The sequence below is a fragment of the Ictidomys tridecemlineatus genome, chromosome 3 (assembly GCF_052094955.1).
Source record: "Ictidomys tridecemlineatus isolate mIctTri1 chromosome 3, mIctTri1.hap1, whole genome shotgun sequence".
NCBI lineage: Eukaryota > Metazoa > Chordata > Mammalia > Rodentia > Sciuridae > Ictidomys > Ictidomys tridecemlineatus.
The window spans coordinates 41,785,848-41,804,844 of record NC_135479.1 but is presented as its reverse complement, the minus strand read 5'-3'; the positions used below and the strand labels follow the sequence as shown (position 1 = coordinate 41,804,844).

At 44.8% G+C, this 18,997-nt stretch overlaps 2 protein-coding genes across 7 annotated transcripts; one reads left to right on the top strand and one right to left on the bottom strand.

The window, feature by feature from the left end:
* Nucleotides 1-147: 147 nt before the first annotated feature.
* On the top strand, nt 148-7,363 carry Ift20 (intraflagellar transport 20). 6 transcript variants are annotated; one of them, XM_021728078.3, is made up of 7 exons: nt 149-287; nt 2,429-2,496; nt 2,772-3,004; nt 3,161-3,289; nt 4,573-4,658; nt 5,920-6,023; nt 6,968-7,363. In XM_021728078.3, the coding sequence occupies exons 4-7, from the start codon at nt 3,163-3,165 to the stop codon at nt 7,047-7,049; spliced, it is 399 nt and encodes a 132-aa protein (XP_021583753.1). In that variant the 5' UTR covers nt 149-287; nt 2,429-2,496; nt 2,772-3,004; nt 3,161-3,162; the 3' UTR covers nt 7,050-7,363. The 6 variants fall into 6 exon arrangements, with proteins under 6 accessions (XP_077898659.1, XP_021583753.1, XP_077898657.1 ...); XM_078042531.1 differs by lacking the exon at nt 2,429-2,496 and having other exon boundaries at nt 154-287; XM_078042534.1 differs by lacking the exon at nt 2,429-2,496 and having other exon boundaries at nt 165-287; nt 2,969-3,004.
* Nucleotides 7,016-16,810, bottom strand: Tmem97 (transmembrane protein 97). The gene is made up of 3 exons (XM_005327807.5): nt 16,255-16,810; nt 9,619-9,763; nt 7,016-8,765 (listed from the first exon to the last, which is right to left on the bottom strand). The coding sequence occupies exons 1-3, from the start codon at nt 16,519-16,521 to the stop codon at nt 8,512-8,514; spliced, it is 666 nt and encodes a 221-aa protein (XP_005327864.3). The 5' UTR covers nt 16,522-16,810; the 3' UTR covers nt 7,016-8,511.
* Between the last annotated feature and the right edge of the window lie 2,187 nt (nt 16,811-18,997).

Below are 18,997 nucleotides of genomic sequence, written 5' to 3'. Positions count from 1 at the left end.
CTTTCCGTACACCCCGCCCTCGCCGTGAGAGCGCACCTACTTCCGGCGACCTCGCTGGCGCAAAGGCTTCTGGGTTGTGTAGGCAGTATTTCCCAGTAGGCTCTATTTCCCAGTAGGCTCTGTGGGATATGCGAGGCCAAGTGCTTCCGGTGTCAGGCAGTGACGCTATGGTAAACAGATCTTGTAGCCGTGGCAGCAGCCGAGGGGAGCGAGTTACGTACGGAGTGCTGTTAACTGGAGGAAGAAGCTGCCTGCCAACGTCACCCTCGGCCGCAGAGCGCCGGCAGGTAAGAGGTGATTTTGGGTTGGGGTACGCAGGCGGACCAGGGGCTAGAGGAATCTGACAGGCCCCCGCCTTAAGAAAAGGCAGACCCGGGCGGAAAGGAACGTGGGAATTCCGCCAGACTCTTAGGGAGCGGTTTCACACCCAGGTGACGCCTGAAGCGTGGCCCGTTGATCGCCGCCGGGAACTGAGGCTCGGAAACCGCGCGGGGTTTACATAGTAGAGAAGACCGCTAGTTCCTTCGCCCCGGCCTTTTCTGACTTTCTGTCCAGTGCCTCTTCCACAGCCCATTGGTAGAGCCCGTAGGTAGTGCCTAGCGTGCACCTGGGAGAGCCCGGACGCGGGGACAGCGTATCACCGCCCTCATCCTTAGGGAGCTCAGTCCCAGGTCTCTTATGTTCCTCAGATACTCAGACACGTGTGTGGTGTGAGTTGTGAAAGAATACGATAGCCCTCCGTGAAGCTTCTCTCTGTCCCTTATTCCATCTTACCCATCTCTTTAAATTATCCCCTCCAATCACACATGGGTTCAAGCGAGATTTATGGGAATCATGCCTGACTTTTTCACTCCCTTTATTGACTTCCTTACTCTCTTATCAGTTCAGCTTAGAAAACATCTCAACTCAGAACACTTTTCTTCAGCTGCAAGCTTTGGTTTTTGCAGTAGCCTTCTATCTATTTTCACAGACATTCATTCCACAAACATTAACTGAGTGCCAATTATGTGCAGGCACCATGCTAGGTGCTAGGGTGACAGTGGGGAATTAGGTAAGCATGGCCCTGCTCTTTTGTTTCCTCCAGTCCAGTCTCCAGACTGAGTCAGAGTGATCTTCCTAAATGAAAATGTCACTTTGCTGAGAATCCACCAGGTGCCAAGCTCATTACTGTAGCTTTTGGAGCCCTTCATGATCCAGTACTGGTTTCCTCGTCTGGCTTCATCTTGATCCATTCTCCCTCTGCCTTCATCTCACGAACTTTTTGACTTTAGGTCTCAGTTTAAACATCACTTTTTTAGAAAGTTTTTGTTGACATCCCTCTGCTCCACGCTATGTCCTGCTGCATCTTCACATAGCGCCATGTGCTTTTCCTCACACTGTTATCATAATTTGTGATTAATGCACTCTCTGTCCAGAGACATTTCAACAGCTCTTTATTCCCAGAGCAGGACTTAGGAGTTTCTGGATAAATGCACTGTCTCAGGTAAGGTAGTGGAAGTTGAAGTAAGTGTTTGCTCTATCAAGTTACGTGGATCTTTCTGGAGCATCTGGTCTGATTGATTACCTGGTAACTGTTAAGTACTTCGACTAGATGTGTAAAGAGAACAAGCAGGAAGACAGATTTAAGGAAGCTTTGAATGATTAAAACATTTAAAAAGAAAGGATCAACTCACTTTAGTTGATTCCAGTGCGGCTAAAGGCCAGAGTCATATATAGACAGCCCAAAGACATGTATTAGTTAGCTCACACAGTGCTGTGGCAACAGTAGGACTTAATTCTTTTTTATTTCTTTATTTTTTGGTGCTGGGGATTGTCTTGCACATGCTGGGCATGCACTTTGCTCCTGAGAGGCATCTCCAGCCCAAGGGACTTAATTCTTTCCAAACATTGCTCTTCCTGTGGCACACCTGTTTCTGATAGCCACTCTCCGACTTCATCCCATTCAGAAACAAACTTCTCTAACAAAGCTGAAAGGGAAACAGGTGCGTCAGGGGGTGATGGGCGCAGAGAAAAGGGGTGCTGCAGGGACAGGTGATGATAGTCTTTGGAACACCTGGGTTTTGGAATAGGCCTAGAGCCAATGGCTAGAACTGATTAGCATTTCCTCCTTTTCTTTCTTTCTTTTTTTTTGTGATGTTGACAATGGAACCTAGGGCCCCACATCTGCTAGACAGGTGCTCTACCACTGGGCTAGTCTCTCATCACTTCCCTTTTTGAATAGAGCATGCATGTTTCACTTATTTTTAGTATTAAAAAAATTGTTTTTTGAGCCAGAATGAGGGTGAATTTCCAGTTTCCTTCTCGGAACTGAGGCATCCTTTCAGTGACCTGTGTCCATGCTGCCTTCTCTGCTTGGAATGCCTTTCCCTGGCCACCTTACTTGGTACGTTCTTGCTGATACTTCATTCTTTTTTGTGTTTTCTGCTAGGAAGAGACTGACCCAACTTTGGTTCCCATTTCGGGCATCGGTATAGTGACTTGCATCATACATTTTGGGTAATATTCTTACTCATAGCTTATTTTTTTTTAACCCTTTTAACTTACCCAGATTTTTAAAATTTGCTTTTGATGTTATTCCACAAACAACATAAAACACGTATTTGAAAAGCTTTTTTTGGTACATAAATGGGGAAATATAAATATGTTTATGGCTCATAACAGTCCTGATGTCACTCAAGTTAACTGCTCTGTTTTCTTCTTGTTCTGTAGTGATATTTCGGAAAAGCACTTAACAGCATAATTTTTCAGTTTACCTGTCTATCTTCCTCCAGCTGAACTATGTGCTCCTCCAGGGCGGGCACCATGTTGCATTCAGCTCTGTACCCCCAGCATCTAGCAGTCTTGGCATGTAGTAGGCACTCAAGAAATGTGTGTTGAATGAACGATGCCTGTGACAAGCAACTGGACTTTATTCTTTCCTGACCCTTGCTCCTATGGCACACCTCTTCTGCCACTGTCACCCCTTCAGAACAGAACTTCTCTAGGGAACCTGGAAGGGAAACAGGTGAGGCTGAGAGGTGGAGGCAGTGGGATTGGGGATTCTTTGGAACATCAGGGGTTTTGGCATTAGTATCTGGGGGTAGGAGTGGGCTTGGGCAAGCAGCAGGTATTTCCTTAGTGGCTGAGAAGTGATTGGGTACTGGGCCTGGTTTCTCTGTAGCTATGGCCAAGGACATCCTGGGTGAAGCAGGGCTGCACTTTGATGAGCTGAACAAGTTGCGGGTGTTGGACCCCGAGGTAACCCAGCAGACCATAGAGCTCAAGGAAGAGTGCAAGGAGTTTGTGGACAGTGAGTATCACTTTGGGAGACACAGTACTATTCATCTTTGAGCAGCACCCCACTGTAGGATTTATACCCCACTCTTTCTCCTGGCTGCAATAATAGTCCTGGCTTTAAATCTCCATGTACCTGCTGTCATATTATTAAAAAAAAAGAATTTTTTTTTTTAATTTTCATCTGGTGCCAAGGATTGAACCCAGTGCCTCACACATGCTAGATAAGTGCTCTATCACTGAGCTCCAGCCCCCTGCTGTCTTCTTATACTTGTCATGTCATCCTGTATTGAGCACATTGGGAGAGGAGGGTGTTTTCTGACATGTCATCTGTGATTTTTTTTTTTTTTTTTTTTGCTCTCAAAAACCTTAATCTTCATGGGGCAGAACCAGGGCTTTGAGGTGGGAAATTGGAATTATGCATTATTTGATTTCTTGATAGAAAGTGTTCTCAGTGGTAGGCGCTCCATTATTTGGAGTGAAAGATGCTAACTGAAGTCTCCAGAGGCAGCTCAACAGACTTAATGAAGTTATGTTTGAGCTAGAGATTTTAGAATCTCCTGTCCCAGCAGCCAAGCAAGCCTAGTGCTGATGAAGAGAGCCAGATCTAGCTGGAGCAAAGGATTTCTGAGCCTCTGGACCTCCCTGTGCTGTGAAGAGAGTTTAGCTGGTGAAAGTTGCTTGGGTTTCATTGCCAGTCTGTGGTTGCTATGTGCATGCTATTGTCTCACCTCTTTTTTCCCTAGTAAAATGGGGTTCCAGCATACCAAGGATGTTGAAAAAAGTGAGTGGGAGATTAAGTACTTAAATGCTATGAGCTCTTTAGTTGGCTCTGGTTATTGGTGGGAAGGTCCCATCCCACCATTGACTGAAATCTAGGGTATGTGTGGCTAGTCCAGAGGTAGCACTGGTGTTCTGAAACAGTCTTTTTGTGAATTGTGCTTTGTGCTTTGTGCTTCTTGTCACTCCTGGGAAATTTGGTCCTCCAGGTGGACCCTTTGTAGCCTGAAGTAGCAGCAAAATTGGGTCCTCCAGGTGGACCCTTTGTAGCCTCAAGTAGCAGCAGGTGGCTGGCCTGGTGGTAACTCAAGGTCTAGGTATTCCCTGGTCCAACTCTGGGCCCCTGGCCACATTTCTCTAGGTTCAGACCAAGGGTGGGAGACTTGTACCAGCAGGCACCAGACTGTTTTGACATAGATTAGAAGGAGTATTCAGCTCTGCCCTCACTGCTTCAGGGGAGTGCTGAGAGAGAGTGATGATGCTGAGAAAATAAGATATTTTTTGTTCTTTCTCCAAAAGAAATTGGCCAGTTTCAGAAAATAGTTGGTGGTCTAATTGAGCTTGTTGACCAACTTGCAAAAGAAGCAGAAAATGAAAAAATGAAGGTAAGCTCGCATGCTTCTGGCCTGGCCCAGGGCGCTGATTCTCTACTCCCTTAATCTCTGCTCTTCATTTTTGGGGAAGAATGAGTGGGTTCTTTTAATCATAATAAGATTCTTTAAAAATTGTTTATTCTTCTTACACATGACAGTAGAATGTATTTTGACATATCATGTTACATGGTGTATAACTTCCCATTCTTGTGGTTGTACACGATGTGGAGTTACACTGATTGTGTATTCATATATGAACATAGGAAAGTTATGTCCAGTTCATTCTTATTGCCATCTCCCCTCCCTTCCCTTCATTTCCCTTTGTCTAATCTAGTGAACTCCACCCCCCACTCTTAATTAGTATCCACACATCAGAGAGAATATTTGGTCTTTGGTTTTTGGGATTGGCTTATTTCACTTAGCATGATAGTCTCCAGTTCCATCCATTTACTGTTAAATGCCATAATTTCATTCTTATGGCTGAGTAATATTCCATTGTGTATATGTACCACATTTTCTATATCCATTCATCTGTTGAAGGGCACCTAGGTTGGTTCCATAGCTTAGCTATTATGAATTGAGCTGCTACAAACCTTGATGTGGCCATATCATTAGAGAATGCTGATTTTAAGTCCTTTTGGATATATGCCAAGGAATGGGATAACAGAGCCAAATGGTGGTCCCATTCCAAGTCAAAATAAGATTTTTGTAACAATTTAGGGTCCAGTTAACCTTCTGAGCTTATATGTCAGGATACTTTTATTACTTTGATCTTCACATCAGCACTGAGTTTTTTTTTTTTTTTTAATTTTTTTTGGTAGTTGTAGATGGACAGAATGCCTTTTTATTTTTATGTGGTGCTGAGGCTCAAACCCAGTGCCTCATGCATGCTAGGCGAGCGCTCTACCACTGAGCTACAGCCCCAGCCCCAGGTTTTATCTTATATACATGGAAAAATGAAGACTTACATGGTGCAAATAACTTAAAGGGCATGAGGCTGAAGGGCACCACCAGCCAGCCAGCCAGCCATTCAGTACCTGCAGGCAGGGTTCTGTGAAGAGCTCTGGACTTGCCTCCTAGCTATAGGCCAGTTCTCCCCAGGCACTCTGATTGGTAGGTTAATCATCTTTCTGGCTTATCCCCAAGCCCTGGTGTGCCACTTTCTTTTCCCCTCTGGGCACTGAAATAACTCCTGATGGCCCACCCCTATTTTGAGGACTTCCTGCTATAGATTTTTAATGAAGCCACGAACTTTGGTGATTCTGTTTCTTAGGCCATTGGTGCTCGGAACTTGCTCAAATCCATAGCAAAGCAGAGAGAAGCCCAACAGCAGCAACTTCAAGCACTGATAGCAGAAAAGAAAATGCAGCTAGAAAGGTAAGAAACCATGATGTGAAGCAGGTTCTTCACATCAGCACTTAGATTCTATTTTCTTTCTTGATCATCTTTATCATCATTTCCCCAGGAATAGCATTGCACTAGTCAACCCGATTTGAAGAATTTTTAAAAATTACATTTGTCTGGGGATGTGGCTCAAGCGGTAGCGCGCTCGCCTTGCATGCCTGCGGCCCAGGTTCGATCCTCAGCACCACATACAAAGAAAGATGTTGTGTCTGCCGAAAACTAAAAAAAAAAATATTAAAATTTAAAAAAATTACATTTGATGGGAAGAAAACAGAACATTGGTTTTATAACAAACATCCTTGACCAGGTTTGAGTATGAAAATTCAGATAGCAAGGGGCCAGTTGGCTGACTCCCAGAGGTAACTTTGTTAGGGGTGGAGTTTTTTGGTAGTTGTAGATGGATAGCATGCCTTTTAAAAAAAGTATTTACTTAGTTGTAGATGAATACACAGTATCTTTATTTTCATGTGGTGCTGAGGATCGAACCCAGTGCCTCACATATGTGAGGCAAGTGCTTTACCACTGAGCTAAAGCCTCAGCCCCGCCTTTTATTTTTTAAATAGCTTTATTTTATTCATTTTTATGTGGTACTGAGGATTGAACCCAGTGCCTTACATGTGCTAGGCAAGCACTCTACCACTGAGCCACAACCCTGCCCTTATTTGTTTTTATCTGGTATTAAGGATCAAACCCAGGGCCTCACACATGTGAAGCAAGTGCTCCCCATGAGCCACAACCCAGCCCTGGAGAATTCCTATGGGTAGGACTTTGCCTGTTTGTTTTTTCTTTCTTGCCCTAACTTCATTCTGAACTCACCATTTCTTAGAATCATTTAAACCTCTGTAGTCTTCTCTAGAAGACTTAAGACTATGGTTTGTTTCATCTTTTTCAGGGCTTCTAATAATTTTGTTTTTCAGGTATCGGGTTGAATATGAAGCTTTGTGTAAAGTAGAAGCAGAACAAAATGAATTTATTGACCAATTTATTTTTCAGAAATGAACTGAAAATTTCATTTTATACCAGGAAGGCAAAAAAGCCCCCAAACCAAAAAACCTCTGTACCATTCCAGTGACTTGACTAATGACCTACGTCATGACAGTGTGCAAGGAACACAGCCCTCTGAAGGCAGTAATGCAGTCCAGGGGTAGGACTGGAATGAGTGAGTGAACAGCTACTGCCAGTGGCCATGCTGGGCAGGTTCTCACCTCTTACATTCTTAGTAGGAATGAAGCAGTCTGTAAACTTTGATCCTCTTTTTTGTAAACTTAGAAAGCTTTGGAAAGAAAAAGCAATAAACTATTGTTTTCAAATGGCTTAGTTGCCTTTTTCCCCCTTGTGGTTTGCAGAGTGCTTCACCCCTTGTGAGAGAATCCTGGATGCTCAATTCCCAGTCCACAAAACTCATCAGGCAGTAGTCATCAGCTGCCTTTATTTGGACCAGTTTCACCTGAGTTGGTACCAACAGTCAGACCAGTATGACTTGTGAACAAAAAAGACAAAAACAGAGTTGATCAGGACTTGTTTTTCGTTTTCCCTCTTTAGTGTTGGCCTCAAGTAGATTTAGAGAACCCTGATGGAATGCTGAGCATTAATGTGAAGAGATCTGACATGCACACGTTGGTTTTGTCACACCCAACTATCCCCAGCCCTAAACAGGGTGGGAATGACCAGACTGTATCAGGAAGGATGAAGCTGTTCATTAGGGAGCACACCTCCAGAACAGTCCTTAGATGCCAGACTTTAGAATGAAGGGAACTGTCCCAGGTGGTCTTTAAAAATATACATGTCTAAGATTTGGAAATAAGATGAACAAAGTGACTTAAAATCTCTTGGGATGACCTGTTTAAGAAACAAACACTTTCCAGTCTAACCTGTTTGATTGACAAGTCACGCTGAGGCTGAACCTTAGGGAAATTCAATTTAAACCTCTTCTACATAATATTTTCCCTTTTTTCTCCCAGGGGTAGAGGTAGGGCCAAGAAAACATGGTTTTTAATGAGTATTAAAGAGGCACAATTTCTAATTTGAATGGTCTGAAACCACTCCACTATTTTTGGATTGGTGATTGATAGGCTACAGTGAATCATGAGTCAAAGGTTCAGTCATGTGTATATGCTGTGGGTCAGTTGCCTCCTGAATGAGTCAAGGAGGCCATGTCTTGAGGGAGCTTACTCAGTTTCTGGTCTGGTCCTGCAATGGAACTTGGGCACATGATAAGGTATTTGGCACGACTTTTCAACGATAGCCCATTCTCCTTTGCCTCCCACCCCAGCTGATGAATCTGTTCATCTCTTGGAAGATAAAGGTTTGATGTGGCTCCTGCCACCATCTTGCTCTTAAGTACTGCTGTTCATGTTTCAAATGCTACTGAAGACATGGGTTCAGAGTAGTTTTTCTTGTATTGGGTCAAAAGGGGCAACTGCCCTGTGAGTGTCTCTTCCTGGGTCAGTGATTGTTTCCCTCATTTTTTCTTTCTTTTCTCCTCGCGGTAGGGGTTCTTCAACATGAACAACAGAAGTATGAAGGGAACGATAAAGTAGGGGGCATAGATGGCCATGAGGGTTATTCGTTCATGGAAACTCTCAGGACCTACTCCTTTGAAACCACTGGCTTTGGAGAAATCCCCAAATAGAAATGTGGAGAGAATTGGAATTAATGTTGTTAGGGTATGAACTGAGTAGATGATTGCAGGCATACGGATCCACTTGCAATTTCCTGAAGCAAAGAAAGAGAAAAGGATGGTTAGATCTGTATATGGTTTCTGGGACGTCTGAGATGTTCTTTGCCCTGTCTCTGCTGGCCTGTTCCCTTTCTGTGCTTTTCTCCAGGTAGAAACTCAGAAAAAAATGGAAAAATGGATGTTACACTATCCAATACATAAACTTAGTTGAGAGCTAGGACCCTAGCTCACTGACTTGCCAGAGAAATCAAGGGTGAGGGTCAGAATATAACTTAGCAGAACTCTAGGATAGTAAAACTCCCATTACCAGTTTAGTCTAAAATGCAAGGGGAGGTACATCCCTATCCCAGCACCCGCCTGTGAAGTCATCATATATAGGCAAGAGGCCTGCAGTTGGATCCAGTGCCTCTGGTAAACTCCAGTAGGCACTTTCAGCTGTAAGAGCTTAGTTACTAAGGACAGAGGTATGGCCTCTTATTTATAAAGGCATTAATTATATAAGAACATGTAAGAATAATTTTTAAATGAGAAGCCTTTTATGAATTCACTTGATGCTTGTAGGTCAGTATGATATTATTCAAAGGAGGGCAGTAAAGCCAATGGTTGAGAGATTCGATGGTGGGGTCAGGGGATGACAAGTTCAATCTTTAAGTGTAATGGGAGAGATTTCTAGATAACTGAGGCAGTCATGTGCCTCAGTTGACCAGATAGGGTTTGAGCCACATTAATGTCCCTTTACGAGTTTATCCTGATTGCTTCCACCAGATCCTATGGGGCCCTTGTGCCAACTTCAGGGACTATGCCCCTCTATCTTAGAAATACTTTCTCAAAAAATTTCTAGGGCCTGCTTTCTGAGAAAAAAGGAGATTTTTCCCATCATTTACCAACCTTTGAAGAAGGCATATGTTGCAGCGGGAAAGAAGGGCAGCTGAAACAAAAGCTCACAAAACACGAAGGACTGGAACCACACTGGGGTGCTCTGTATCAGAGGGTCTTTGAACTCTTCAGCATACCAAGCCAGCAGGTTTCTGAGCTGAAAACAAGATGATAATCATGGGAAATTACAGCACCTGGCTTGATCAGGTTCAGCATCTTCAGGTCATTTAGGGATAACTGGTAGTCTTTTACTGTCCAGTCCTTTTGGCGGCAGGTGGCATACCAGCTGGCTTCTGTATCATAGTCTAGATTAAAAACTCACTAGCTCTAACTCAAATGTTACCCTCTCTGTGAAGTTTTTCCTCAACTCTTTCAGTCTCTTCTTTATGCTACCCAGAATTTGAGAACTCCATAATAACACAAGTTCAGATTATGTTGCCCACTGTCAAGAGCAACAGACAGCTGACACACAGTAGGTTCTCAGGATGTTTGCTAAAGGAAAATGACATTTCTGCTGACATCCTTTTTTGTAAGGAAGAAATGTGAAAATCATCCTGATATTTTCCCTTTCACAATAACTGTATACCCAACTCCAAAGGCCAGATTCCCTCCATGCCGAAATAAGTTGAATTTTCTTTCTTTTTTTTTGGTGGAGGAAGGTGGTTGTGAGAGGGGAGAGGATAAATGTAACCTATGTGAAGAAGTAAATTCGGATACTTTAATATCACAAGTAAGTTCCTCATTGTTTTTAACTTTAGACCCCCTCCCCATTTTTTTTTTTTTTTTGAGAAGACCAGTAGGATATTTGTAGATGAATGAACTGCCCCAAACCATATAGCTGCTAGGTTGTCAAGGCTTGACTTAGTGGTCTCAGCTCTAGTTTGGGCCCCACCCTTGTAAATACCCTTATAATCAAATAAGGGGAAGCAGATCCATGCTGAAGTGGCCATAGGCAGAGGAAGGAAGCAGTAGAGTTTGAGATGCCCACTGTGTTTTACAGAAGTCTAAAGCCTAGAGGCTTGGGTTTACTACCAAGGTCTATCACAGTTAGCTTCCAGGAGGTGGCACTGTCCCACACATGTTTCAAAGCCAGTGTTTTGATATTATGAATGAAGGCAACTCCATCAACCGGGCACTGTCTGCAATCCCAGCAACTTGGAAGACCAAGACAGGAGGACTACAAATTTGAGACCAGCCTCAGCAACTCAGCAAGACCCTGACTCAAAATAAAAACGGCTGAGATGTAGCCGGGTGGTTCAATCCCTAGAACCTCTCCTGCCCCCCACCTCCCAAAATATAAAGCAACTCCGAGGTTAAGAATTTTATCTTACATTAGAAAATTCAAGGACCTTTCTCCTGTTAATGTTTAATCATAAGATAAAGGTTCACTATTATGAAAGAGAGGTAAACATCCAGAAACAAATATTCTGTTGGCACAATATGGATTTCAGAAAGGTTCTGTTGACCAGTCTATTCACCAATGATCTCTAGTCTGTTCTTAATGTGAACTCTGAATTCATGGCAAGGTAGTGCCCTCTGCCACCTCCTAAGCACTTTCAGGATAGTAATGTAGGAAAACTCAAAAGGAATAAGTTTTTGCTCTTCTTCAGGGCTCTGTTTCCTTATTTATAAAATGAGCAAGTTGAACTAAGTGATTTAAAAATAAATCTAAAAACAAAAAAATCATAAATAAGTATTAGGGAAAACTATGTACTTTAAAATATTTACTGCATTATGTACAACTATGATGCACTAGTAAAAAACGTGGGGAAAAAAAGCAAAAAAAAAAAAAATTTACTGCAGCGGCATGTGATGACACATGCATGTAATCCTAGTGACTTGGGAAGCTAAAGCAGGAGGATTGTAAGTTTGAATCTCAGCAACTTAGCAAGGTCCTGTCCAAACAAAAGCAACAACAAAACAAAACCCCAACAACCACCAACCAAAACAACAAAAAATACACAATCTAAGGCTCAATCCCCAGTATTACAAAAACAAAACAAAGATTTAGCACAGAACTTGAAAGGCATTCTGGTCCACTTGAACTTTATCTTCGATTCACCTATTTCATAAATCAAGGTAGGCTTGTTAGGGCACTGGGCAGGGTGAGATTAGCAAAATTTAAAAATCTAGTCACTTGGGGCTGGGGTTGTGGCTCAGCAGTAGAGCGCTTGCTTAGTACATGTGAGGCCTTGGGTTCGATCCTCAGCACCACCTAAAAATAAATAAAGGTATTGTGTCCAACTACAACTAAAAAATAAATATTAAAAAAAAATCTAGTCACTTCACTCTCCTTATAATTAGGTACCACTGCCCACAGGCACAAACCAACCACCTGATGCCGTAACATGAGCTGAACAAAGGGTAGGCAGAAGAAAAGACCCAGGCCCCAGGCAGAGTGTCATGGAGCATGGGAGCCAGAGGCAGAGCTCTTGGCTGAGTCCTGGCTCTGGACAAGACCCTTAAGTGCACTCCTTATTTCCCCATTGATAAAATAGGGCCAATCTTACTGTGGCAACACATGTCATCTTTAGAACAATTGCTAGCACCTAAAATTATTTGATTGGATGTAATATATATCTGGGGATATTCAAGTTAATTCTTTTTTTTTAATTTTTATTTTTTTATTTTTTAGTTCTCGGTGGACATAACATCTTTGTTTGTATGTGGTGCTGAGGATCGAACCCGGGCCGCACGCATGCTAGGCGAGCGTGCTACCGCTTGAGCCACATCCCCAGCCCTCAAGTTAATTCTAATGAAAATCTTGGCATGGCATTTTCCAAGTGCGGTGGCGCATGCCTGTAATCTCAGGCTTGGGAGGCTGAGACAGGAGGTTCATGAGTTCAAAGCCAGCCTCAGCAACCGCAAGGTGCTAAGCAACTCAGCGAGACCCTGTCTCTAAAGAAAATACAAAATAGGGCTGGGGATGTGGCTCAGTGGCTGAGTGTCCTTGAGTTTGATCCCTGGTAACCCCTCCCCCCCCCCAAAAAAAATCTTGGCATGCAACTAACTGGTCATTAATAATTATATATTACTTAAGATCCCTCTCCCCAAAAGAATGTGATAAAATTGTTTCCATTTGGGCTGGGGCTGGGGCTCAGCAGTGGAGCACTCACCTAGCATGTGCAAAGCGCTGGGTTCCATCCTCAGCACCATATAAAAATAAATAAGTAAAATAAAGGTATTGTGTCCAACTACAATTAAAGAAAATATTTAAAAAAATTGTTTCCATTTATAGCTGACTTACATTTGACTCAAGACATCACTGATACCCATGAAAATTCACCGGACTGGGCTGTAGATCAGCAGTAGTGTTCTTGTCTGGCAGGTGTGATGCCCTGGGTTTCAGCCCTAGCACCACAAGATTCATGGGGCCGGCACTCATGGCTTTCTAAGCCAAAGTTTGCTGTGAAATCTTGTATTTCTCTAATTCCGAACATGGACAGACACCTACCTGTATTTGTTTATTTTAACAGAAACATTTTATCTAGCTGCAAAGGATACTACAAAATGCTTTCCATGTATTAACCAATACTAAATTCTTCTGTTTCATAATAAAGAAGGAGTTTTTCCAAGTGATTTGATTGAAACCAACAAGAAATAATTACATAATTTCTAGCCAGATCCTATCTGCATTGGTTATTATCCTTTTCAAATCTTTTTATTTTTGATGCTGGGTATCAAGCTCAGGACCTTGTACATGCGAGGCGCTGTTTACTTGGTTTTTAGTTTACCACTGAGCTAAACTCCCAGATCCAAAGCGGAGTATATTCTGCCCAACCAAATCACACGTTTAAATGGGGTCTTCATGATGCTGGGCATATTTTAGTAGTATTTTGTAAGTGGTAAGAGCAAGGATGGGGAATGGCAGAAAGGATAAACCACAGGCTCCTAAGTCAGGAATGGCTACGTGAAGTAACATGTCAATTCCCAAGAATTTAAGGGACCTATTATATTAAGAGATTATAAATAGGCAGCAGGCCTGAATTGTGGCCACACAAGTTTCAAAAACTATAGATAAGGCAATACAAGTAACCTCATTAAAAGTAAGGCAGAGGTAGATTTGACCAAATAAAAGAAAGTGGCAATGGGGTGACCTGAAGAAGAGATTAATGTGCTGTGGCCACAAAATGAGGAACACCATTCTCCCATAGAACCTCGGGAAGGAACCAGCGCTAATGACATCCTTTAAGATTCATTTTGAACTTCTAACCTTCAGAACTGTGAAAGAATAAATCTGAAAGGAACCAATTTGTGATTGTTTGTTCAAGTAGCAGTAGGAAATTACTACAATGTATGCATATGTTGGGATCAAATTCAGGATCTCATGTGTACTAGGTGAGTGCTGTACCATCAAGCTCCATCCCTAAACTTACAACTTAAGTATGTTTGAGCTTATAATTTAAACTCCTATTTAAAAGTAGAGGCTACAGGTCCCTGACTCACCCACTTGGCTAGTTTTTGAAGAACAGAGTAACCAGAGTGTAGCACAATGCTCTTGCTACATACCCACCTGCGCTTTCCCCATGGAAATGAGGTCAGAAGTTTTCCCAGTTATGCTTAGTTCTAAAAGTGAGCAAAAAGGAGACTTATGGGGAGTTGGTATACTTTTGAGTTCTAACCTTTTTGGAAGGGTTTGACCCTGGAAAAGTTGACTCTTCTAGGAAACACAGGGCACATGCAATTTTGTGTACACTACTGCAAGCTCATGGAGTTCAGATTAAGAATGCTTTGCAGGGAATGGAGTTGTGGCTCAGTGGTAGAGCGCTTGCCTAGCATGTGTGAGATACTGGGTCCCACCCTTAGTACCACATTAAAAAAAAAAAAAAAAAACTGCTTTACAAACTGGGCATGGCAGCACACACCTGTAATCCCAGCAACTGAGGAGACTGAGGCAGGATCATCACAAGTGGAGGCCAGCCTCAGTAATAATTTAGTGAGGACTGGGCATGTAGCTCTTAGGTAAAGCATGCCTGAATTCAAACCCCAAATCTCCAGCACCAAAGACAACTAGTTGATCTGCAGAGAAAAAGCAGTTCAGGACAAAGTGAGGCAAAAATCAAATTTTTAGGTGGGGAATGGTGGCACATGACTGTTATCCTAGTGACTCTGGAGGCAGGAGGATCTCAAGTCTAAAGTCTTAGGCAAGCCTGGACAACTCGGACTCTGCCTCAAAAAAAAAAAAAAAAAAAAAAAAAGGCAGGGATGGGTGGGTGGAGAGAGGAGGACTGGGACTTTGTAGCTCAGAGGTAAATGCTCCTGGAAAGGAAAGGAAAAATCAAGTCTTTGGGTAGTGAAGTCAGTCTTGCCCAGTTCTATCAAAAGTTTGGAGAAACACAGAATTGAGGGCAGGAATTTCGCAGAAGGAGGTTACATGGCCAAGATAAAGGAAAAACAAAACAAAAACTCAGATAAGAAAACAAACAAAAACCAAGTGTAGCTCTGAATACTTTAAAAGCAAAAAAGGTTCTCCAATAGCCTGGAAAGGGGGGGAAGGGGAAGGTGAGTGAAGGGGGCGGGGCAGGGATGTGACATTTCACTTAGGTGATCATTCTTACCCAAACCCAAGTATAATGGCAGTGTGAAAAGGTGTTGGTAATTTATTTACCTTTTTTTTTTTTTTGTATTTGCGACTTAACTCAGAGGCACTTGACCACTGAGCCTCTTCCCCAACTCTATTTTGTATTTTGTTTAGAGACAGGGTTTCACTGAGTTGCTTAGCGCCTCGCCATTGCTGAGGCTGGCTTTGAACTCATGATCCTCCTGCCTCAGCCTCCCGAACCGCTGAGATGACAGGCGTGCGCCAAAGCCCCCTCCTGGTAATTTATTTATTCTTGAGCTTGGGGGGGGGGGTTGGTATTGGAAATTGAATCCAAGGGCGCTTTACCATTGAGCCACTTTCCTCGCCCCTTTCTATTTTCTCTTTTTGAGGCAGGGTCGCTGAGTCGCTTAGAGCCTCGCTAAATTACAGAGGCTGGTTTTGAATTCCCGATCCTCCTGACTCAGCCTCCGGAGCTGCTGAGATTACAGGCGAGCGCCACCGCGCTCGGAAAGAAAACCACAACTTTGAATCCAACATGTGATGAGAGTGGTTCATTCAAACTACTTCCCTCAAACACTGACAACTGACCACAGGTGAAACTGTGCAGCATTACACATACTCAGGGAACACAAAACGTTTGTACCTTGCAATGTGGGAGAAGGGACTGGGGCAGATGAACAAAAAGGCAGGAAGACGCAGAATCGAAATTAGGTAAGAAGTGCGCCGGACACTGGCAGGTCCCAAGGAAGGCAGGAGGGAGAAACGTGCCAAAGGAGGTTCTTTTTGGTTATTTTTTGGTGTTGGGGTGTGTGTGTGTGCCGGGGATTGAACTCAGGGACCCTCGACTGAGCCACCTTCCCAGCCCCTATTTTGCATTTTATTTAGAGACAGGGTCTCCCTGAGTTGCTTAGCGCCTCGCCATTGCTGAGGTTGGCTTTGAACTCGCGATCCTCCAGCCTCAGCCTCCCGAGCCTCTGGGATTAGAGGCGTGCGCCACCGCGCCCAGCCAGAAGAGGTTCTATGGGACGCCAGGGGACACCCACAGCGCACCGAGGGGTCTCGAACTCGAGGGGCCAGCGGGCAGGGAACCACGGGACGCTCCTCACCTTGACCGAGTATAATTGTCGCGGCAGCACCACCTGCAGGTCCAAAAACAAGGTGATGGGGATGTGGGAGAGAAAGTAGAAGCCCAGCAGAAAGTCAATGCTGCGCTTGACGATCATAGTCCCCTTACTGTGGACGGGCCGGGGGGCGAGGTTCTCTGGGTCCGGACCCGCAGACCTGGGAAGAAGGCCCGAGCCGTGCAGCGGCGGAGGGATCCCGGGCCGCAGCGGTCGCTCCGCCCCCTTCAAGGGCATGCCGACTGCTCTCATTGGCTGGTGGAGAAGCAGGAGAGGCGCGCCTGCAGGAAGCGGGACTCTCTGCGGTGTGCTATTGGCTTCTCCGCGTATAGTTTGAGAGAAGGCGCCCCGCGGACGGTTTCCATTGGTTGCCGGGAGCGCCGCGTGAGAGGGGCGGGGCTCTTGCACAACACCTAAGTGGGCGCGCGGAAATCTGGTTGCCAGGAGACGCCTGGTGTCTCGGCGCGGGTCGTAGTTGCAAGGGGCTGCCCGCTTTGGTCCCTGTCCTTCCAGATTCCATTCGCCCGCTGAGCTCAGTCGTTTTTACCAGCACCTGTTAAGTGCTGGGCCACGGAGCGTGTGGACTGGAGCTGCCAGTGCACAGTGCAGGTGGCAGAGCGGGGCATGCCGGGCTTAAGCGATGGCGCTCTCCGCAAGATCCCTGTCCGGCAGGGTTGGGGGTCCAGAGAAACTTGAAAAGGATGCATAGGAAGTAACCTCACGGAGAAGGTAGAATGGACAGGACTTGGTGATTGGCTGTGGAGAATGGGGGAAGATCTGTCTATAGATGAGAAAGAGTAGATTCATTGCTCACTGAGCAAATATTGATTTTTTATGCAGAACCCAGGTCGGGTTGGAACAGCATGGATGGGGTTGCCATTCACTGAGAAGAAGGGACACAAGGGAAGTGAGTTCAAGGGAAGATGATTCAGTTTTGGCCTTGTTGACACTGAGCAGTCCCTGCAACATCTGGTGGATGCTAATAGGCCGTTGGATGAACCTGTTGGAGACTAGACATGTGAAACATCAGCATTTGATGGGAGTCAAATTTTTGAGGAGAAAGCCTAGAGGAGATCCTAAAGCTCCAACCTCAGGGGTCTGAGATGAAGGTGGGCAAGGAGGAGTATGACATCACAGGGAGAAGGGAGGGTCACCTGGGTCAGGGCCACCTGGGGTGGTGCCCACCAGTGGCTCTGTTGAGAACAGTTGTCAGGGCAGGGTGGCAGATGGCAGAGTAGCAAGGAATAAGGAAGTTGGGGAAATGGAGGCAGAAAGTGTCATAAAGGGGAGGACAGATCCTCAAAAGAAGGTGTTTAAAGTTTATGGTCAGAGGAAAACCTGTCTATAGAGGAAAAAAAGAGTAGAAAACATGGCCTAAGGCTTCCAAGAAGGTGGAGGAAGGATTAGGGTTCGGTTTAGGTGGTTTGTGTGCCCCATGGATAGAGGGATGGTTGGCAGTGCTGAGGTGGGTGGTCCTTGACCTGTAGGCCCCATTCTCCTAGGCTGTGCTTTTCTTGATTGTGAAGTCAGCTCAGCAAAAGGGAGTTGGACTCATCCAGAAAAGAGGTTCAGGAAAACAAAGGTGATTTGAGGGAGTTGAACAGGAGGGTTGTTGAAGTGATGGAGCATGCAATTCAAGCTAGTTAGGAAGACATGAGGCCAAAGGGGGCTGGTGACAGAGAAAATGGAGAAGTGAAGCCCTTCGTGTGGTGGGTGTCATTAGCCGGAGGCTGGGAGATTAGGACAAGGGGGTTCGATGTCTGGAATCCTGGTGTCAGAAAGTTCTGCCTGTGGGAGGGTATGACTGAAATGGAATGGGGAGGAAGGTCTTTGGAGATGAGGTCAAGGGACAAAGTATCCAAAGGCCACTTAGACATGTTTGGTGAGGAGAAGGCCTATATGTAATGGCAGTAATCAGGAGGAAGGTGGGCATGGTCTTAGGGATCAGGGAGACTGGTGACCCTGAATCTGACCTTGAAGAGTGAGAAAATGAACAGCTTGCACCCGAGAGGGCTGTGTAGAAGCTGAGTTCTGGGGAGAGCCAGGTGCCAATTTCTGCAGAGTCCATGGCTGAGGGGCCTGGAGGGGTTTGGCTGGGGAAGCGGGGGTGTTTACCAAGGGAGTACAATTGGCAGGGGTTGAGGAGGCATAGCCATAGAGGGACATGGAGGTTCTGTCTGAGTTGGGGAGCAAGGGGGTGAACGACCTGGATGGCTGAACACGCAAAAACACAAAATTCTGACTGGTTCTGGAGCCAGCAGCCTGAGTGAATGAGGGGCGTTCAGTGCTGTTTTTCCTGTTCCAGAGAAGATCTGAGTCCAGGGGAAAAAAACTTCCTTTTAGGGAGGTTGAGGTAGGGATAACTCAGATCCAGCTGCGGCTTTTTCTAGAAAAAAGACTGGTGTCTGAAAAATCTTCGGTCACCCGAGGAGATTGTTTTTTATGAAGTAAGGCCTTGAAGGCAAGTTGGTCCTTCCTGCCCGCCACTCTGGCCTTCAATTCTGTCTGTAAGCTTCTGCCTCTTCCCCTTCTCCATATCATTCACTTGTTAGAGACTATGAAGAGCTGAGATGGCCCCCTCCAGATAATTGAGGACCTAATACCTCATGAAGAAACTGAGGCTCAGAGAGGTATCATCCCAGCTCACAAAACTAGTAATAAGGCAGAGAGTAGAACCTGTGTCCTAAACCCCAGCCCGTCTCTTACAAGGCTGGAGTAGTGTTTGGTT

Bases quoted from the DNA above. Each gene is read 5' to 3' on its own strand.
- Tmem97 (XM_005327807.5), bottom strand. From the start codon at position 16,521: ATGAGAGCAGTCGGCATGCCCTTGAAGGGGGCGGAGCGACCGCTGCGG. The intron at 9,764-16,254 runs GTGAGGAGCGTC...TCTTGTTTTCAG, and splicing joins GACAATTATACTCGGTCAAG to CTCAGAAACCTGCTGGCTTG. The intron at 8,766-9,618 runs GTTGGTAAATGA...TCTTTGCTTCAG, and splicing joins AACATATGCCTTCTTCAAAG to GAAATTGCAAGTGGATCCGT.
- Ift20 (XM_078042533.1), top strand. From the start codon at position 3,163: ATGGCCAAGGACATCCTGGGTGAAGCAGGGCTGCACTTTGATGAGCTG. The intron at 3,290-4,572 runs GTGAGTATCACT...TTTCTCCAAAAG, and splicing joins GTGCAAGGAGTTTGTGGACA to AAATTGGCCAGTTTCAGAAA. The intron at 4,659-5,919 runs GTAAGCTCGCAT...TCTGTTTCTTAG, and splicing joins CAGAAAATGAAAAAATGAAG to GCCATTGGTGCTCGGAACTT.